Source organism: Chinchilla lanigera, unplaced genomic scaffold (genome assembly GCF_000276665.1).
Source record: "Chinchilla lanigera isolate Chin_1 unplaced genomic scaffold, ChiLan1.0 scaffold00080, whole genome shotgun sequence".
Taxonomy (NCBI): Eukaryota; Metazoa; Chordata; class Mammalia; order Rodentia; family Chinchillidae; genus Chinchilla; species Chinchilla lanigera.
The window spans coordinates 6,261,744-6,283,970 of record NW_004955481.1 but is presented as its reverse complement, the minus strand read 5'-3'; the positions used below and the strand labels follow the sequence as shown (position 1 = coordinate 6,283,970).

The 22,227-nt window shown below is 36.6% G+C and overlaps 1 protein-coding gene across 5 annotated transcripts in view; it reads right to left on the bottom strand.

Annotated features, from left to right (window-relative positions):
* The window catches only part of Nf1 (neurofibromin 1), a 258,325-nt gene that overhangs the window by 120,209 nt on the left and 115,889 nt on the right, over positions 1–22,227 (bottom strand). For 4 of the 5 annotated variants that reach the window (XM_005402798.2, XM_005402800.2, XM_013503423.1 and 1 more), the window contains exons 25-31: positions 21,852–21,968; positions 21,121–21,302; positions 20,800–21,011; positions 18,069–18,230; positions 17,825–17,928; positions 5,594–5,729; positions 1,636–1,698 (exon numbers count right to left, since the gene is read on the bottom strand). In XM_005402798.2, the coding sequence (XP_005402855.1) occupies positions 1,636–1,698; positions 5,594–5,729; positions 17,825–17,928; positions 18,069–18,230; positions 20,800–21,011; positions 21,121–21,302; positions 21,852–21,968 (976 nt within the window). The remainder of the gene's footprint in view (positions 1–1,635; positions 1,699–5,593; positions 5,730–17,824; positions 17,929–18,068; positions 18,231–20,799; positions 21,012–21,120; positions 21,303–21,851; positions 21,969–22,227) is intronic. The other variant, XM_005402799.2, reaches the window with a different exon arrangement.

Sequence of the window (22,227 nt, the reverse complement as noted above, 5' to 3'; positions counted from 1 at the left end):
AAAGATTAGATTCTGTTAAGCAAACAACTCCAAAAAATCACATTTTAAATTTATAACATAATGACTATACTATCTTATCCTTTGATATGTTCTCTAAAAATCTCAAACTACCAATTAGATTCCCCTTATGGCCAGGAGGATCACATGTCACCCGTGCTGAGAAATACATTCCAAAACTTACTGTTACCCAGTAACTTTTTAAAAAATCTGAAAATAACTCTATTAGGGGAAAAAAAACATTTCAAGGAACAATGTTAGACAAAAATCTTAGTAAATAAAGCAGTGTTAGAAAGGCCAGAAAACATGCTCTAGAGAAACAAAGAAAACCTAATTTTTAATTTATGTGATACACTACATCACAGCATTAGTGTAACAGTTAATAAGAATGTTAAAGCAGTAAATTAATTTCAACAGTAATGGTGTACATTATGGTAAGCCCACATGAGAATTAGAAGGAAATTTTTTACTCATCAAGAAGGCCATCCATTTATTTCCATACAGCTTACCAAATTTATTTTACTTAAAAAGAAAATCTTGAACAGACACAATAAAAGTGTCTCTAAATTTTAACTTAGCCCTGAATTTAAAATATAAATTTGTATGTAAAGCTTAAATAAAGGAAAAATAAAACCAGATGAACATCACATTTCAAATTATTCCTTTTTAAGAAAACTGACTTCTAAAAATTATCTTACATCTTTCTCTACAATCATTTGGGTTATAGGAAAAGACAGGACTCATCATGATAAGGTTAAGTCACACTGACAGATAATGGCAAATTTAAAATGAATGCAAGCTAAGTTGCTAGATAAATTCCATTCACTGGGAAAAAAATTATGAGTATCATAATTTTTTTCCTTTTAAACTAGGGCAAATTCATAGAAATAGGCAGTATGTTTGTATCATGTTTGCAAAATGAAGAGTTTCTCTAATATATGGGTTCACTGAGTGTTCATCTCAATCATACTGATTTCCACTGAGGTAAAGTTATTCTAATGTTTTGTCATTAGAATTTCTATCATTGAAGCACAAACCTCTAAATTCCAGCTGGGACTGTCTACATAAAAATGCAAGGAATAAAAAATAAAATTTAGCAGCTTTTAGATTAAATTTAGAAAGTGATACTTTCTGGTAGAGTGCATGCCAAGCATGCACAAGGCCCTGGGTTGAATCCCCAGCACTGTGGTGGGGGTGGAGGATAGAAAGTGATACTTTCCTACCAAATATTTCTAAAAATTAAGAAAATCTTTCCATAGGAAAAGAAACAATTCACATGACCTGCAAACAAGAAGCCAGAATGAAGACAGTAAGCCATTTCCTAAGGCCTTGAAATTAAGTTCCTTTGCATTCATTTATAATTTTTAAAATGACATTAAAATTAGACCAAGGATATCCAATGTAACAAATGCCCACAATATGCCTTTGGGATAAATCAAACCAAAGGAACACAGAGAATGTTTCAATGTAACTTAATTCCAGGGTTAATTGAAATGAGAGCTATTTTGTGCCAGAATTAGTAGAATGATTTTACAGTGAAGGTCAAATAGACTGAAGTGAAGATATTTTTAACAAACAGCAAAAGATTTTTTGGGTTGCTTTGAAAGAAACAGCTAATAAAAAGTTCTCCAAACTTACTGATTTTTTGTTTTCCTTTTTTTCTTTTACTGTAGCTTTATTCAGTAGGGAGTGGCAAGTTGCCTACAGAACAGAGATGAGCACAAACAAGTCACAGCACCGACTACATACAGCAACAAAAACAATGTTGGCTTGTACATAAAATTACACGATAAAATGTAACACAAATGGAATCAACAAAAAAATTAGAAATCAACTGAATTTTGTGGGATGAATTTTAATTCTGGATTTTAATTTTTATTACATTTTTAAAGCCAAGCACTAAATAAATAGCAAGAAATGTTAAGACTCAATCATGTCTACTATTTCTGGCTATGAATCACAGTAAAATTATCCCCAAGTAAATTTGCAGATATGGAATTTACAGTTTAATTCCTGGCTTCTGATAAATTTTATACAAAATGTTCATGACAAGTAGATCACACACTAAAAAGATGTCTTTGTGTCTACATCATTTTTTTTGATTAAAAAATATTTTTAAAATATTTCTCTGTGTATCCTTCAATTGACTTAGTTATATTTCCAGTATTAAGATCATACCGACTAAATAAAAATTAAACATAATGTAAAAATTCATTTTAGATATTCTGAATTAGAAGTCACTCTAAAAGAGATTACTGTTAAGATTTCAGGTATTTTTAAACGTTTGCAGGCTGCTTCCTGCAATAGTTTTAATCAGAGGATGTTAAAAGCTCTGTAATGTTTGGGAGGAAAATGTTATCAGCTCAACTAGAAAAAAGCATTAATATTAAAGTTAAGACACTCAAGAGATAATTATAGAATGAATCTGTAAGCCTGCTTAAAACTTTTTACTTATTACAGCTGAGCATTTATCAGAGCCCGACCTCCCCCCGCAACCCCTGCCCCAGGCACTCATCAAAACCCACAAAGACCTACTGGTTTATCTCAGCACTCCTTCTAAGCTGAAGAGTTCTTTCAAAATGAAAAGACTCCTAACCGAACTACAGTAGGCAGAATACTTACTTTTAAAATATTTTTAAACCAACAATTCTTTACTCCATCACATATTACATCTTATTCTAGGAATTCTAATCATACAACACCATAGCCTTTAACAACTTGAGCTTAAAGTTTGTTTGACATTCACCCATCCATCCATACATACATCCATTCAAGTGATTCCTGAATACCTACATGACAGATACTTTTTTCTTTTTTGCATCAAGAATTGAACTCAGGACCTTCTGCTTGCCAGGCAGGCACTGTCCTACTCAGCTATATCTCCGCCCCCTCAGATACCATTCTAACTACTGGAAGCAACAGTAGAACAAGAAGAGTCCTCTTATCTCTGTGGAACTTAGATTCAAACTTTAGAAACAAAAATACTAGTAACTATGTAAAAATTCACTTTTATATATTTTTAATGATGATATACCTATCATCACTTATAGCCTTAAATAATTTTGTATAAACTACTTAGGTTGGAGAAGCAGATTACTGCAAAACATGACATTTACTTAGAACTGTAACAGCTTGGTCTCAGAATCTGCTCACAATAACATAAAAAGAATATCCATTTTGGAAATTAATTTCTCTTTAAACCGTCAGGAGGAAAAGTGAAAACACACGAGAAAAATGACTCAAATTATAAATAAGACACGTTTACAATTTACCTCCTATATAAATTTAAACCAGTCCACTAAGTAAAGAGGGCGTGCAAGGCAATAGAGCTGACTAAACATGATACATACAAAACTCAAAGCCCGAAAAAGAAACTCAAGTAAAAAGAGCTAATGCTCAGTTTATTAGCTAGCAACATACTCACTTAGCTTTCAAAATTTCCCCAGTACAGTCCAAAAGCAGAAGCCATGTTTACTAAAGGAAATAAAAAGCAACTACCACCCTTCCCAGCAGAATATAAAAGTACAAAAGTACCATTATGTTACTGCCAGAGTCGGAAGGGCAAGAAAAAAGTGAAAGAGGAAAGATAAATAAAAACAAGAGAGCAGGCCAAAAGAAAAAACTAGCTGTGGAGGGAGACTTATACAAATACACTGAGATCACACATACACTGAGATCACAACTTATTTTTTCTGTCTTTATTTCTAATGAGTGAATGTAAAACTCTCAGTCATCAATCACATACTAACAAACAAACCCTTATTTATACCTCTGCTCTATGTGACTCTGCTTTCCAACAATGTTAAACTTCCCCGATACTTTAAAATCATGCACTGACACAACTTAAATAATGTTTTAAAGAATAACTTTATGGAAAATGTAATGCAATTCACCTGCATGAAGGTAATGTAGGTTAGTTCATTATGAAGTGCTCTAAAAAGCATAACACAGAGTGTTTGGTAAGCTACCAGTCATCACTTGGCTCTGTTTTCACTACTGCATTTCCTTCCTTTCCTAACCATGAAAGCTGACAAGAATCTTGTTCACATAAGAAGGAATGGAGAAATTTATTCCTTCATTAAATATTTCCTAAATACTTAATAAATATCATGGTATCCTTTTAAATTATCAATAACAGAGTTTCAAACTAGTGTCCATGCTTCTGATGATATAAAAGTATTTTTCAGTTAGGATAATAACCACATGGAGAATTTCTCCTAAAATCTACTAGAACCATGTAATCATGTCACCAGGCTCCTTTAACTTTTAACCAGCTGAAGCAAAGCCACTGCCATTTAGAAACTGATTTGCTCTCTGAAAACAGTTAATACTATGTAGGCCAACCAAGAAGCTGACCCAAGCTGTTTTTAATATGTGCTCACTTTTTCTTGTCTGCCTTACTTTACAAACAGAGAATCAGTGAATTAGCTTTAAAAAGAAATCTAAATAAGGTCTAAGTTTAAGAGACAATATTCACTGTACTATGATTCACATTAGAACTAACCATCCTCTAAGTTCAGATTTAACTAGCTGAATAAATTGTGTGGGGTTTACCTAAGCTTCCTTGAGCTTTCTAAAAAGGTAATAAAATCACAATAAAGTAAGACAGACTTAAAGCTAAATATGCTTTACCATCCCTGAATACTGTAAAAACTTTTCTTTTTATAGATATAGCAGATACGTCTTTAAAAATAGTGGGAAAATTTCCTCACAGAGCAGCCTCCAACTGCTTTTTAAAATGGTGATTCTACTGAAGCTGTTAATGTCTCTAAGCAACTGAAGCTGTGGGCTAAAAAACAAATGGCTGGGGATGACTCTGCAAAAAGAGAGAGACAAAGGCATGGACTCTGGTAAATATGTAAGCTTCTTCCCTAGCCCCGCCCCCAAACTCCAGAGGCAACAACGTATCTTCCTTCTCAGAAGGCTAATGTGGATTTGCACAACCTCTCTCTTAATAAATAAATCATTCCTATAACTGCAAATGCAACTTAAAAACAGGAGAAACCATAAAGGAGTAAAGACCAAATTCCCTCAACAAGAAGAGAATGACTGGACCTCTGAACTCAGAAGCATTACTTTCAGTGTGTGAGATAAGAAAGTCTAAAGATTTGGTATGAATGATGATGGAATACATCTTATATGACAGAATAATATATAAAGTAAACAAAATAATCAGTCTCCTGGGAAAACATGATACAAGCCAATTATATCAAAGAAAAAAACATTACAGAACAAATAATTCATGATGCAAAAAGTGAAGGACCTGCCTCTAGTTTAGGCAAAAGATAACAAAAACAAAACTCCATTATGTACCTAATTTCAGCCATATTCATCACATTCAATGGATTCAGTAAATTTAAATATGCTTCCAGTGCAAGAAAAATGTAATATTTTAAAGTAATCTCTTAAAATACTTCAAAAATGTCCAGAGAAAAATTGGAGTTTCTTTCAAAGCCAATGCCAACAATAATGTATTATTCACCCAATTGATTCAGTATTACAGTAAATATCCAAGGTCAGCAGCTAACTCTTTAGTCAAGCATTTTTCTAAATTCAGCTTTGGAATAATAATGGCAATCTCTAACTTTAAGCATACCTGATATAAACAGTGGCACACACTTCGAAGCTGAGGAGGGAACTCTGAGGAGGAACTGATAATGGCATGGAAGAACTTTTCAGTCATCTGAAGGAGGTTCCGCTGGTTTTCCTCAAGACTCTCTGATGGTTCTAACCTACAAAAAAAGGGAAAAGTTTAAAAGAAACTGAATCACTCCTTAAAAGGGACTCTTTAAAAGATATTCAGCCAGATGCGATGTGTGGACTTTTGATCCTGATTTGAATGAACAATAAACTTGTAAAAAAGGCAATATTGAAACAACCAAAAAATTTAACGAAATATTTTAAAGAATGAAGATGTATCACGTACCTGTACCAACTTCCCATGAGGAATGTAATCATTATGTACTACCAACATTTACCAATTAAAAAAAACACACATACTGCCTCAGTGAAACTGATTCATGAACCACTCTTGAGCAGTTAATTTTTCAGAGCATAGACACAACTTTCTATGAAACCTTTATGTCCCAAAATAAGCTGCCACTTACTTTTTGATGTGATAACTCTGTGAGAGCACTGTTTAAAATGCCAAGAAAGGCCTGGGGATTTAGCTCAGTGGCACAAGTGTCTGCCTGGCAAGCACAAGGTCCTGAGTTCGATCCCCAGTACCACAAATAAATAAATAAATAAATAAAAAGCGCCAAGAAATTCAAATTTATTTTATTATGGTCTGATAATTTCTAATAAACATGAATACCATGAAGAAAAACATTAGGGGTTATTTTTTATTTTGGGGTAGTGTAGAAACATTGGGGCTGTGTACATGTGTTTAAAGTATGTACCTGTTGGAAACATTATTTCTGGGATTTGCTTTAAAACACCTGAACAAAGGGGGCATGGGTGGAAGAGACAGCTAAAACAGCATGGCAGGTATTTTCCAGTTCACTCTCCTCCATATGTATAAGCATATATGAAAAAATTCAACACATATATATGGTGATACAAGCTTTAAAAATCTTCATTAACACTAATAAAATACAACAGTCATCTTTCCTTCTATATTTTGTTTCTAATATTTATCCACATACATGAAGATTTTGTGCATTCACTTTACTGCATGATACTGCAATTGCATACCATGTTTTTGTTAAGTGCTTTGCTGGTTGGTTTTGTGGTACTATCAAACCTACGGCTTCACGATAGGCGAGCATTCTGCCACTATACCTCTGGCCCTGCATACTAGGATTTCCTTTTTTAAAACATTAAAATTTTTTCACTTTTACAGACACCACTGCAATGAATACTCTTGTATGTTATGTAAGAGTTGCTCTATGGCAACTAAAAATGAGTAATGGAGCATATGAAAATGTAAATATAGGGGCTGGGGATTTAGCTCAGCGGCAAAAGCGCCTGCCTGGCAAGCGCAAGGTCATGAGTTCGGTTCCGGGTACCGGAGAAAAACCAAAAAAAAAAAAAAAAAAAAAAGAAAATGTAAATATATTATGTATTAATAACTCTACAACCAGCAATATGTAAGAATATTTATTCTACTGCATTCTCACAGTGTACAGGTTGAGTATCTTTTATTTGAAATGCTTTGGACCAGAAGTGTTTTGGGTTTTTTCTGATTTGGGAGTATTTCCATATACTGCATATACTGTACCAGTAGGCATTCCTAACCCAAAAATCTGCAATGCTACAAAATCTGAGAATTTTTGAGGATCATGGTGATCAAAGCATTTCAGATTCTGAAGCATTTCAAATTTTTGGATTAGGGATGCTCAACCTGTGCCAGCCTACTAGGTAGCAAAAGCTGTCTCATATTTTTAGCCTTTATGTCTATGAATTCTAGTAAGGTTAGACACACACACACACACACTCAGGTTTCCCTATTCAGAGATGCCTTTCATATCCAATCTGACTTATTTAAGTATTAGCTGTCCCTCCCAGTGGGACCTAAAACCCAGTATGCCTGAAACTAATTGATTTTTTCTCTTATTTTTGTCCTACCTTGTGCTCTCCTCATAATGCCAATGGGGCCATCATTGTCTTAATTACACCATTCAAACTGGTGTCACTTTTTCCTGCTTTACTTCATTATCCACAAGCAAACACTGCTGCTGATTCTTACCAATATGACATACAGACTTGGTGTTGTGATTAAAGCTATAGATTCCAAAGGCAGAACGCTCAACCTCTCTGAGCCTTAGTTTTTCTCATCGGTAAGATAGGAATATAGTATTTACTTTATGGTTTTAAATTTTATGCAGTGGCTACCAAACCTATAAAGCTTTAGTTCCTGTCTGGCCCAATTCAAACTCTCAAAACACTTTCCTTATAAAACTCACTAATTATACATGTATCTGTTATGTCTTGTCACTGGGCTAAAGTAAGTTCCTTGAAGGAAGTGTTCATCTTTGTCATCTTGAAGACTAGCACCAATGTGTGGGACAAAAGACTTGCTGCAGATCCTGAAGTCCAGGCTTCAGCAGGTCAGTGGTCTCCATGGCAATGTACAAGTTGACCTCAGGGGCAAAGATGAGTACATTAGTGGAAAAGACAAATATGGAAACAAATACTTGAGGACAACAAGCAGTGTTTTGGCCAAAACCAATGGGCTATCTACACTACAATAATGAGTGGCAAAAATTCATTCTGGGATGTGTTGAGTCCTCATAGGTCTCTATTTCCTGAGATACAACAATACTGAAATCAAGCAAGTTAATAACCCTACAATGGCCTCTAAGGGTTAAAATGAAAAGTGATACCTCTCACTTTAAATCAAAAGCTCCACATGATTAAACTTAGAATGACGTATCTGGCTGAAATGGACTGGAAGCTAGGTATCTTGGGCCAATGAGCCAAATTGTGAACACAAAAAAATTTAAACATTCTATTCCAGTGAACATATGAAGAGTGGGAAAAAAAAAGTGAAAAAGCCTTGATACGGAGAAAGTTTGAACAGAACATAAAATCTACCACAATATTCTCTTGTGCCAAAGCCTAATCCAGAGAAAGACCCTTATTCTCTTTAATTCTATAAAGGTGCAGAGAGGTAAGAAAGCTGCAGAAGCAAAGTCTGAAGGTAGCCAGGTATGGTGGCATACTTGGGAGGCTGAGGCAGGAGGACTGCTATGAGTTCGAGGCCAACCTGGGCTATGTAGTGAAGTCAAGGCCAGCCTGAACTACACAGCAAGACCCTGTCTCAAAAAAACAAGTCTGAAGGTGCTGGTTCACGGGGTTTAAAAAAAGAAGCGATGTCTGTAATATAAAATGCAAGGTGAAGCAGCAAATGTTAATAGAGAAGCTGCAGCAGCAAGTTATCTGGAAGACCTAGCTCAAGTAATGCTAAAAGCGGCTGTATGAAACAATGCACTCTCACACCCCTATCCCAACCCCATGCTTGTTTACTGTTCCTGGGGCCCTCAAGACTTATATTAAAATCTACTCTATGATCTATCTATACATGGAACAAGAAAGCCTGACAGTGTATCTGTTTATAACATGGTTTACCGAATATTTTAAGCCCACTGTTGAGACTCCTGCTGCTCAGAAAAAAGATTCCTTTCAAAGTATTACTGCTCACTGATAATACCCCTGCTCACCTAAGAGCTCTGATTGAGATGTTCAGTGACAACATTTTTTTTGTTTGTTTTGTTTTGTTTTTCTTCTGGTACTGGGACTCGAACTCATGACCTTGCGCTTGCCAGGCAGGTGCTGTGCCATTGAGCTAAATCCCCAGCCCCGACAACATTTTTTGTTATGCCAGCTAACACAATAGGCCTGCTTCAGTCCTTGGATCAAAGAATACTTTTGACTTTCAGGGTTCGTTTTGTTTTGTCTTTTTTAGCAGGGTTTCCCTATGCAGTTCAGGCTGGCCCTGAACTCACTTTGTAGCCCAGGCTGGCCTTCAACTCACAGCAATCCTTCTGCCTCAGCCTTCCAAGTGCTGGGATTACAGATGTGCACCACCACACTTGGCTCAGGTTTTATTATTTAAGAAATATACTATATTTTGAAAGGCTCTAAGCTACCATAGGTTGTGATTCCTCTGATAGATCTAAGTAAACTGAAAACCTTCCAGAAAGAATAAGCTATTCAGAACACTTGTGATTAATGGGAGGAGGTCCAAATATCAACAATAGGAGATTGGGACGAAGTTGACTCTATCCCTAGTGAATGACTTTGTAGGCTTTCAGACTTCACTGGAAGAAGTACTGATGATGTGGTAGTAACAGCAAGAGATTAAGAATTAGTACAGCTGAAAATGTGACTGAATTACTGCACTCTCATGATAAAACTTTGTATGTTTTATTAGTACATATTAGTTATACAGAATGGTTTCATTTCTGGCATACTTTCACAAGTAGTTAACACACTTTGATCGTCTCCCCCATTAGCCCTCTTCCCCTGTCCTCAACCCACTTCCTATTTTCTAATAATCTCTCTTATATCATGATAAAGACTTCAGAAGCATGAGCAGTTGTGTGCAGTGGCACATGCCTGTAATCACAGCTACTTAGGAGGCTGAGGTGTGAAGTTTGTGAGTTTGAGGTCAGCATGGGCAGCAAGGTGAGATCCCAGACTCATTAAAACAAAAACAAAAACTTTAATGGATGAGGGGTTGCTTCTAACGGGTGAGATGGAAACCACTCCTGGTAGAGATGCTATGAACATGGTTGAAATCGAAACAAATGAAATTACATCAACTTTTAACAAAAGCAGTAGGAGGGTTTGAGAGAAGCAACTCCATTTTTCCCCCCTGAGACAGTGTATCAACTATGTAGTCCAAGTCAGCCTCAAACTTGTATCCTATTGCTTCAGCCTCCTAAGCAATGGGATTATTAACCCCAATTTTATTTTATATTTTTAGGTCTGGGATCCATAATGCCAGGGCCTGCATCACAGCCCATCTTTTTTTTTTTTGGTACCAGGAATCAAACTCATGACCTTGAGTTTGCCAGGCAGGTGCTCTGCCACTGAGCTATATAACCCCAGCCACTTGCCTTTTTTTTTTTTTTAATGGAAAAAATGTAAAAGAAAATTTCAAAACAAGATAGGAGAATAACAATAGTTAATACATTGTACATTATAGTTATTCTGAGTCCAAGATATGGACATTAAAATTTCTCTAATTGATATTAGCACAAATCTTCCTTCTCAATGAGCTAAGAGACACTAATAGTATAACTGACTTGCATTTTTCCCCTTCTCCTTTCTGTCCTTCCCCTTTCCTCCATCCTAGATCCTGTTGAACAATTGCACAATTTTGAATAATTGCTTGAACAATTTCTTCCCATTTCACAGTGTCTGCTATACATTTTAGAACTTATTTACTCTTTAAGTTTCACATACCAGGGAGACAATAAGATATTTACACATGTGAGTTTGATTTATTTCACTTATGAGTATTGGTCTCAAATTGCATCCATTTACCTATAAAAGTTTCAAGTTTATCCTTCTTTATGGTTGAGTAGTACTCTATGGTATAAAAATATCATATCTTTTTTATCCATTCCTCAGTTGATGGGTGTCTCGGTTGTTTCCAAGATTTAACTATGACAAACTGTGCTGCTATAAACATGGATGCACATATATGACTGTGGCATGTTTTTAACTTCTCTGAGAAGATATCCAGAAGGGGAATAGCTGGGTCAAACAGGACCTCTAATCCTAGCTTTTTGAGAAATCTCCATATTGATTTTCCCAGTGGTTATAACAGTCTCACTCCCACCAACAGTGGAGAAGGGTTCCTTTTTTCCCACAGCTTCTCCAGCCTTTGTTTTTTTCTTTTTTGGTTTTTTTCTGGTACTGAAAATCAAACTAACAACCTCACGCTTGCCAGGCAGGCGCTGTGCCGCTAAGCTAAATCCACAGTCCCCTCTCCAGCATTTATTATTGGTTGATTTCTTTTTTTTTTTTTTTTTTTTGTTTTTTCTCCGGTACCGGGAACCGAACTCACGACCTTGCGCTTGCCAGGCAGGCGCTTTTGCCGCTGAGCTAAATCCCCAGCCCCTATTGGTTGATTTCTTGATCACAGCTATTCTTACTGGGTAAGGTGGAATCTCAGTGTTATTTTAATTTGCATTTCTTTTTTGTTTTGTTTTGTTTTTTGTTTTTTGTTTTTTCTCCGGTACCGGGAACCGAACTCACGACCTTGTGCTTGCCAGGCAGGCGCTTTTGCCGCTGAGCTAAATCCCCAGCCCCCTTAATTTGCATTTCTTGAATGAACAATGATGTTGGACATTTTTTCATATATTTATATGCCATCTGTATTTCTTCATTTGAGAAGTGTGTATTCATCGCAGTTGTCCACTTTTGGGTTGGGTCTTTGAATTAGGAGGGGTCTGATTTTCTTTCAATTCTTTATATGTTCTAGATAAAAGTCCTTTGTCTGAGTGACAAGTGGCTAAAATTTTTTCCCACTCTGTGGGATGTCCTTTCACTGTGTTAGTGATTTCTTTTGATATGCAAATGCTTTTTAATAAGATGCCATCCCAGTCATTGATTCTCTGAAGTATTTCCCCAATTTCAAAATGTAGGTAAAATGCTATCAAAAGAGTATCACGTGCTACAGAGAAACTTTTTACCAGAGTCAATCAATAGCACAAAATCTACTGTTCTGAAGAAACTGCCAAGATTGAGAGTGTATCTCTCAGTGACAGAATGTCTTGGGTTCAATCCCCAGCAGAAGCAAGGAAGTGGGGATGGAAGGACAGATGGACGGATGGATGAACGAACCACAGCTACCCTAACCTTTATCCTGATCAGTCAGCAGTTATCAACATCAAGGCAATACCCACCATCAACAACAGATTTAAAAAAGAGTATGACTCCTTGAAAGCCCAGGTAATCATCAGTATTTTTTAGTAAGAAAGTATCTTTAATTTAAAAAGATTACTACAGGGGCTGGGGATTTAGCTCAGCGGCATAGCGCCTGCCTGGCAAGCGCAACGTCGTGAGTTTGATTCCCGGTACCGGAAAAAAAAAAAAAAAAAATCAGAAAAAGATTACTACAGTACCTTCCCAAAGCAAGTACTCAGTAAATACTAATTTTCAATATCTCAGCTAATATCTTTTTATTTCTTTATTACTTTCCATAATATATAAATGTTTTGGACACTCAAGTCAACACTCCAGATTCCTCACAGGTCGCTATGTTGTATAGGATAGGAATGCAATTAGACTTCAAACATTAATATGAACTGCAAAGCCTGGTGTGGTGGCTCACATCTGTAATCCCAGCACTCGGGAGGCTGAGGCAGGAGGATCCTTGTGAGTTCAAGATCAGCCTGGGCTACAAAGTGAGCTCAAGGCCAGCCTGAACTGCATTGCGAGACCCTGTCTCAAAAAGAAAAAAATATATCCACATATGTGAACTGCAAGGCAAGGAAGATTTCATGGAATAGTTGAGTTCTTACAGGACAGAATTCCAATAGGTAAAAAAGAAGTAAGAGGGGCAGGTACTCAATTCAATCTAATAATAAATTATTATACATCTATTATTTGGCATGCTAGTGCCAGGTGTTGAATATTCAACAACAGTTGGCTTCTAACATTTTTGATGAGGAAGACATAAGTAGTGAATATAATAATTTAAGGATACTGTGATATGATGGTATCATACTTGTTTTTCTGGCTCTTTGCACATGGCTCCTACAACCCTTAGACATGACAGGTGGCTGGGGGCCCTCAGAAAGCTTCAGAACAGGGACTGGTCACCAGAAAAACCAAGGCAGAATTAACCTCTAGGGAGGGATAAAGGATGGAAGGTTAAGCCTAATACCAGTGGACAATGGTTCAATCAAACACACCTATATAATGAGACCTACAGAAAACCAAGAAGTCTGAAGATCTTCTAAGGCTGCTGAATACATGGAGGGTCCTGGAGGGCAGTACACCAAAAACAATATGGAATATTTATCCCCTTCCTCATATAGTACTTTGCTCTGTACATCTTTTCCACCTGGCTGTTCATTTCTATACTTTGCAATATCCTTTAGAGTAAGGAGGCAAATGTATGGAAATCAGAGTTCTGTAAGCCACTCTAACAAATTAACCAAACCAGCAGAGGGGATTATGGCAATGCCAATTTATAATCTTTTGGTTTAAAGTACAAGTTACAACTCTGGACTTGTGACTGCCGTTTGCAATGCTGGTAATGTTGTGGGACTGAGCCCTTAAATCTGTAGGATTTGCCAGGCATGGTGGCACCCACCTGTAATCCCAGCACTTAGGAAGCAGGACTGCTGTGAAATTGAGGCCAGCCTGGGCTACAAAGTGAGGCCAGCCTGGGCTACAAAGTGAGGCCAGCCTGAACTGCATAGTAAAACCTTATCTCAAGAAGACAAACAAAAAAATCTGTAGGATCTGATGCTATCTCAGGTAGATAGTGTCTAAACTGAAATAAATCATAGGACAGGGGCTGGGGATGTAGCTCAGTGGCACAGTGCCTGCCTGGCAAACGCAAGGTCGTGAGTTCGATTCCCGGTACCGGAAAAAAAAACCCAAACACCGCCCCCCCGTTGGCAAAAAAAAAAAGAAAAAAAGAGATCCATAAATCTCTGATTCTTATAAATCATAGAACAACCAACTGGTGTCTACTAGAAAATCACATACTTGTGTGTAGGGGATTCCCACACATCTGAAGAATGGAATATAGCCAGGTAAATTTGATTTAAGTAGATAAGGTGAATGTTGAGTGTAAGGAGAAAAAAGTAAGTTGCTATCATTACTAACAGAAAAGAGAAAACTGCTTGCCAGGCATGGTGGTACATTCCTGTAATCCCAACTACTCAGGAAGCTGAGGCAGGTCAAAATTCGAGGCCAGCCTGCGCAACTTTGCAAGACCCTGCCTTAAAATAAAAAAAATTTTAAAAAGTGAGAGTGTAGCTCTGGAGCAGAGACAACACTTGCTTTGCATGAATGAGGCACTAGGTTCAATCCCCAGAATTGCACCAAAAAAAAAAAAAAAAGACAAAATAGCAAAGCAAAGACAGACATATAGGAATCAGTCATGGCTGGCGATTACTGAGAAGCCACAAGAAAATGGTCTTATGATATGTAGATAACTGAAGAGAGACTGGTTAAAAGAAGATACAAGAGTAATTCAAATCTTAGATAAGGAGGATGTGGGAGTTTTAGGGAGACAAGTAAAGTAACAATTTCTTCAATAAGGTTCAGGAGGCTGTCTCAGATTACCGCCTGTTTTAGGCATCCTTCTAACACCCTGCCTCTAGCCACAGTGCTCTCTTGCTTCCCATGTGCCAAGGGTAACTTGTTGGTCAGTCCAGTAAATCTAATCTAAAATGAAGCTTTGTGTCCAATTATGAAGCGTTCATGTGTACAAAACTTTTTTCTTCAGTTTGGTTTTCAAAAAACCAGCTTTTTTGTTTCTATTTTCATTAATTTCTGCGCCACAGTCATACCTCGGTTCATGAATTTAATTCTTTCCTGGGTTCTGGTCTCATCTCCCTTGTTTTATTGGTCCAAAGTTCCTGAGCTGTGGCTTTCTGAAGGGTTTCTTAGCCTGTTTTTTTTTTTTTTTTTTTTTCTTTTTCCTTAAGTGAGACAGGAAGGCCAGAAATGGGGAGAGGGGGGCTTTTGGCCAACTGTCCATCCTCCAGGTCAGATACAGCTCAGATAAAATAATTTTCTCTTATGGGCAAAACTTTGTTAAGGATAATAAAGCCCTCTGGGCATATTTTTTAAATGATTACTTCTCCTTTTCCCCTGCTCAAAGCACAAAGGGATTTTCCTCCCATTTTCATTTTGAGAACCAAGTAAGTTTTCTGGAAGTAAAACACAAAGGCGTGGGGTCCTGCTGAGTCTGGCCTCCCAGGAGAAGTATTAAAACTCAAGCTAGTCTACACTCAGCTCTCAGCGATTTATCAATTGTGGTCTAAGTATTCCGACCCTAAACTGAGCCTACCAGCTTCTTGTTCTGTCGAGCTATGATATTCCACATTCACCTGTTTCTCAAGTTTCTGGGGTAGTAGTTTGATCTGTGACCTCAATTCTTGGATGCATCTAAAAAGAGTTCTGACTTCTAGTTTTTCTTACTGTAAACTCTTTCAAATTCTTTACATGTCAGGGTAGGGCTCAGTCTGACTTTAGGCAACCTGAGTACATTAGTTTGCCATTTAGTTCTTTTACCTGCAGCACTTAATATGGCAGACTTCTTTTATGAAGTTAATTCATTCTCTCACTAAGTGATCAAATATGCCAAAGAGATATCTGCACAGCTGTTTTCATGGCTGGATTATTCACAACAGCTATATAAAATCCACTGATGAACAAATGCAAAATGGAAAATGTGATATATGTTAGTGTATGAACACACCCTGGCAGTATTATTCAGCCTTAAAAAGAAGGAAACCTCATAATTTGTGACACTATGGATGAACCTGGAGGTTATTAAGTTAAATAGTCCAGGCACAGAAAGACAAGTACTTAACCACGCATGGTAGCACACACTTGTGATTCTAGTAGTTGGGAGGCTGGGGCAGAAGAATCATGAGATCTGAGTATGAGATCAGCCTGGACTACACAGCTAGTCTGAGGCCAGACTTTATAGGTGGAGTCTAAAAAAGGCAAACTTATGGATGTAGAGAATAGAATAATGGTTCTCAGGGGTGAGGAGAGAGAGGTGAAGGAAAGGAATAAAAAACTGCTGGCCAAAAGGTACAAAGTTACACTGTGGATGAATGAGTAATTCTGGAGATCTACTGTATTGTTGACTATAGTTAACAATAACATATGCTTGATAACTGCCCTCAAAAAATGTAAGCATAAAAACCTGTCCAAAAAAAGTGAAACTGTTTAATGGCAACACAATATAATAATAATATAATATGGTTTTAAAAGAATATTGCTTTCAAGTTTTAAACTACTTTAAAAACTGGCTATTTAGTACTAGAGTTCTGATTTAATATTACAGCTAAAATTTGAGCAAAGGCAGAGCCAAAAATACCAACTGATACAAAAATGCTAAATAATAACTATCTAGAAGGATCATTAAGAAGCTCTGAACTTGAAGTAAAAAATAACCTTTTTAGTATGATTCTGACTTATAAAAAAGAATGTTAATATGTGTCTTAGAAAAAGCAAGCATAAAACAATCAGTTAAAATTCACTTATTCAACAAGTATTTATAAAATGTTAACCAAATACCAGGTAGCATGCCAAATACTCCTGGAAGGTCAAAAGGATATTCAAATCTATAAAATCTATAAAAGCTCCTTCATGTGCCTTGTGCCTTCTAGGTTTTAAACGTGGACAAAGATGACAGACAGTATCTATTAGGCATCTCCAATCCCAAAAAAACCCATGTGCTAATCCACTTTAAAAATACATAACATGTGCATATTTCCTTGGAGCTAAAAGAGTACACATAAGAGTGATAAGGTGAAGGTAGACTATAACCAGACTATAAAGCAAAGTGACAAAATGATTTATGTTTAAAAAGAATTTATACAGTAAACAGCTTGAAAATGAGAAGACAATGCCAGAACAGTTATTAGAAAGTTACAGTAAAGGGGCTGCGGATTTAGCTCAGTGGCAAAGCGCCTGCCTGGCAAGTGCAAGGTTATGAGTTCGATTCCTGGTACCGGAAGAAAAACAAAAACAAAAACAAGAAAAAAGAAAGTTACATGAAAAATCAGAGTTATAGTATTGACTAAATAAATTATAACATAGTCAAACTATGAAATACTATGCAGCATAAAAGAATGAAATTTCTTACATACAGCCATAGAAAGATCAAAGACACAGTTTTTTTGTTTGTTTTTTTCTGAGACAGGGTCTCACTATGTAGTTCAGCCTGTCCTTAAACTATGTAGTCTAGGTTGGCCTCAAACTCATGACAATCCTCCTGCCTCAGCTTCCCGAGAGCTGGAATTATAGGCATATGCCACTACACCCAGCAGACACAAAGTTTTTAAAAACTAAGTTGAAAAGCATGTATCTATTACCTTTTATACTGAGCATTCACATTATATATTTTCTGTAATCACATATATGCATATACAAATACATGAAAAAAAAACAAGAACAGAATAAACCAGTAATAGTCCCTGACTGTGGTAGTCAAAGATGTCCTTAATTATATCTGTAATATTTTATTTTTATGTTTGTAAGGGAAAATGTACTTGTTCATAGATTTGATAATTGAAAACTAATTTTAAGGATAAGGGAACAATCATGAGGGCCTTGCCTCACGCAGTGATACTGAAGAAACAGAACAGCTGTATACAAGAAGATGACAAACCTGGTGGGATCCACTTCAAAGCTAACATGTTGCCAGTCAGAGGATGTGATAACAATTCGTAATAGAGGATCCAGGAGTTTTTGTAGGTAGGTAGCACCATAGACCTAAAGAGATGCACAATGAGGAATTTATTATACCAGCTTCATATATCTTGCATTAAAAAACCTAACCTGCTCTCCACATTCTGTACGTTAATTAGTGGTTGACAATCCTCACCACACACGCACACAGGAATAATACAAACCTTGAAACAGAATGTCATTATTTTACTCGCCAAGCTGTTGCCTCGAAAAAGAGTTTGCATGGAGTCTGCCAATTCGACTTCCTTAGAAAACATGTTCCAGAGTAGCTGGTACAGTAAATGCCGAGAATCAAACAGAGTAACCAGAACTCGAGCTAGTTCATCCTAAGAATAAAACAAAATTGTATTACTGTCAACAATTTTGAAGCATAAGTCAGTTCTTGACAAAAGGGAAAAATCCAAAGCTGACAACCAGCTAAGTAAACTGAGGCATATGGTGACTGATTAGTATTTCCTTTGGAATTTTTCTTTACAAAGTGTCTATGACAGGCAACTATACAGTGGCTGTCAATTCTAAGTACTAACTGGTGAAAGTATTATAATAGAGAGACACAGGCATTATCAGGAAAAAGATTCCAGGATTCAGCTCAAATTATATCACAAAACAAAGAAATAAAGAATAATAGGAAAGAGTTTTATCTGCTGAGATCATTCTCTTAAGAGAATCACTGAGGAGATAGGAGACTTTGTTTACCAGAAGTATTCTTCTCTCCCCATACCATGAGAGGAAGACACTAAATATGGACTAGACAGAAAAACAACAAAAATGGAAAGACTACAGGTTTTTTGTTTTTGTTTTTGTTTTATTTTAAAGAGTAAAAGAAGGATAACATAATAATAGGGGAGACTTAGCAAATTACAGACAAAATGGTAGGAAATTATCAATGGTTATCGTTTTACATATTGTTATCTACAAAATAGTTTCTCAGGAAAACAAATAGACAAATAATAGTGAGTTAGAGACAAAAGAGGTAGGAGATTATCAAGAGTTGTTGTACTATACTTTGGTATCTTCAAAGTGGCTTCTAAAGAAAATAAATAGAGCTATACATGAGTGACCTATTGAAAAATCATTAACTATTCTCAATGGTTGTTGTAGGAAACACATAATAGACCACAGGTTTTTTAACAAATTAAAAACAAAAGGTTAGCCGGGCATGGTGGCGCACACCTGTAATCCCAGCACTTGGGAGGCTGAGGTAGGAGGATTGTTGTGAGTTCAAAACTAGCCTGGGCTACAAAGTGACCCCAAGGCCAGCCTGAATTGCAGAGCGAGAACCTGTCTCAAAAAAGACAAAAAAAAAAAAAACCCAAAAGGCTGAGCATGGCGATACATGCTTATTGATTATTATTTTTTGAATAAAAATTTTATTATAATTTAATACTTTCATGTTTACTTTTATGTATTCACATGTAAAACATCAAATTAGTATAGCAAAAAATACATGAATGTTTCAGATGAAATGTCATAGAATTATAGGCATTTTATGCTTTAACTTTTTCTTTTTATACATAAGCACATTTCAACATATGATATATAAGGTTCTTTCATATACTGATGTGTGTGTGTAATGGTGTGGTACATTTTCAAAATTCAACATATTTGGTAAATATATAAGCATTTCTCCAGGCCAAAGTTGGTTATAGTTGCCTGAGACAATATGAAAATTAAAAACACCACTGACTGAAATGGCCACACAGTGAAGGCCCCCTAAATATTTCATATAACTTAATCTGGACACTTTCCATGTGAAGGCTTTCTCCTAGCATATGCTCAATATTTAAATATATTGCTTTCCTTCTCCATCTAGTATTTTAAAAACTTGTAATTCCCTACAGTAAAGTAGATTTTGGTATACTCAAGAAAAATGATCTGACAGCAAATCACTGTTTAATCACAAGCTGAGAAAGAAGCCTTGCCTACGTAACTCAGCAACTTAGTGAGAACCAATCTCAAAATAAAACAGGTCGCAACAGAGCTCTGTGCAAAATCCCCAGTTCAATTCTCAGTATCACCCCCCAACAATCTGAATTCTACTTTAAGTATGAGAAATATTACCCTACAGACTTTTTTAAAAACAGAAACAAACCTGCAGGCAATGACAGATTACTTTATTAGCTAGAATTTACTGTTATTTAAGTCATTTTTGGTGGAATATAAACTAAGTAAGTTGGGCTAGGGAGGTAGCTCAGTGGTGAAGCACTTGTTTAGCCTGCACAAGTGCTGAGGAAGAAGGAAGGAAGGAAGGAAGGAAGGAAGGAAGGAAGGAAGGAAGGAAGGAAGGAAGGAAGGAAGGAAGCAAACATCATTGCCTTAGGGCAACTTAGAAGTACCTAACAAGTGGTTTTTAACATGGGAAGAAAAAAAATCCTTTTTAAAATTTTACCAAACATTATTAATAATGATGCTGTTTTAGAAAAATTGAGAAGCCAAATAGCCATACATGTCTTCAGTGTTTAAAACAAGCAATAGCACACTTCCAAGTGCAAATGGTTTTTAAATTAAAAAATTAAACTGTAGACAGCATTATAAAGAATAGCAAACTAGAGGCAGTGAACTGGCACAAGTCATGGCTCCAGTTCTAGCCCTGCTAACAATGGACACGAAGTGCAGTCTAACGACCTTATATAACGCACGGAACACCAGATCATGCGGTTTACAGTTCTCTTCAAGTCAGTGTATCTCGGAGCAGTGCAATGAGACAAAACACTAGTTAAGTGCTAGGAGTGCTAACCACTGCCCCACAGCTGAAAACCACTCAACTAAATGTATGATGTTTCCTCCAGCTCTTAAATTTTATTAATTCAGCCAATAAACACATATGGAACAAAGATTTTAAGGCATCTGTTATGTACTAGGCACTCTTCTTCCTTACTTGCCCAATAAACTTACCCACTGAGAACAAGGGACCACATTGGCCAGAGCCATAGCTATAGGAAGCTCTCCCTGATCCCCCATCATTGTGACCAATTCCACAAGTCTCTCAAATCGATCTGCTAACACCGTTTCTGCAAGTGTGTCAAATTCTGTTCCTTGTTGAAGGATTTTTGTCAGAACTTCCATAAATGTAGCTCTTGTCTGGAGATCCTTGTGATAACCTAAACCTAGTATGAAAAGACAGGCAGATTTACTAACATGGCCCTGCTGAAGCTATTTTTCCATGTGTTACAATGGCAACTCTCTAACATTCTCTGAGTTCTCATTCAGTCTCACCTATGGAGTGCATGAGGCCGCTGTCCACATTAGCATTAAGTAAGTTTGACATTGCTAGGACTGTACAGTGCCTCAGGGATGCCAGTCTTCGAGACATGCCACGTTTCCTGCCACCTGTTTGTGCATTTTCATCTTCAACTTCACTACAGTCATTCAAAAGGTTCATAAATAAGGTGAAGTACCTAAGAAATACGAAGAATAGCCCTTAAGAATAAAGGTCACAACCACCAGAAAGATAGCCAGACATTCTGAAATAACCACATGCACAGCACATGAGTGGCCCTGGATATCTGCTTTTCTCCAATCTTGGGGTAATCAGTCAGGGCAGCTTATAATGATGTTGACACATTAGGTATGATTTTATCTTGACAAACCCCAATATATATGAAATAATATAAGCATGAAATAGATGCAATGTTTCCTAGTAAATATATCACTTTTAATAGCATATAAAATCAGTGGCCCAACAGGTTAATGACAGTTTAAGTGACTTAATGAAGCAATCTGGGTTTCATTACAACTAAAATTTCACTGATTATGTCATTTTCTTTAAAAACCACAATACATAGTTGTTTTCCCATCCTGGACTTGTTTCATCATTAGGAGGATATATTTTATGGGATGGTAGTACTAGTGCCATAATTCTAAGTATAATCAGCCACTCTGGTTACACTTGTATGGGGTGGGGGGGAGTTGTTTTTTGCTTCGTATTTTTGATGGCTGAAATTTACTTAAGAAATAACTGTGATTTGGCTTCCATCAATTCCACACCATCTCCTTCCTCAGGTTGCAGCGGAAGACCAGCGAGGAGTGAAACTACTGCTTCCATGCTTGCCTGGTCCAAATCTCTGAGGAAAAATAATTCAGATACTATGAATCTTCAGATTCTTCTACTCAACATTCCCTTCAAATAAACTGTAAGCACTGCTTCATTAAATGAATCATTAGCACAACTAAGTAATCTGAGTAATATACAGATCTCAGAATGTAAAAATCATTTTGAATCAAGAAGATGATAACAACTTTCTGTAAAGTAATCTTGGCATGATAACTACCTTAAATCAAAACTGTGGGACTAGGGGCTGGTGATTTAGCTCAGCGGCACAA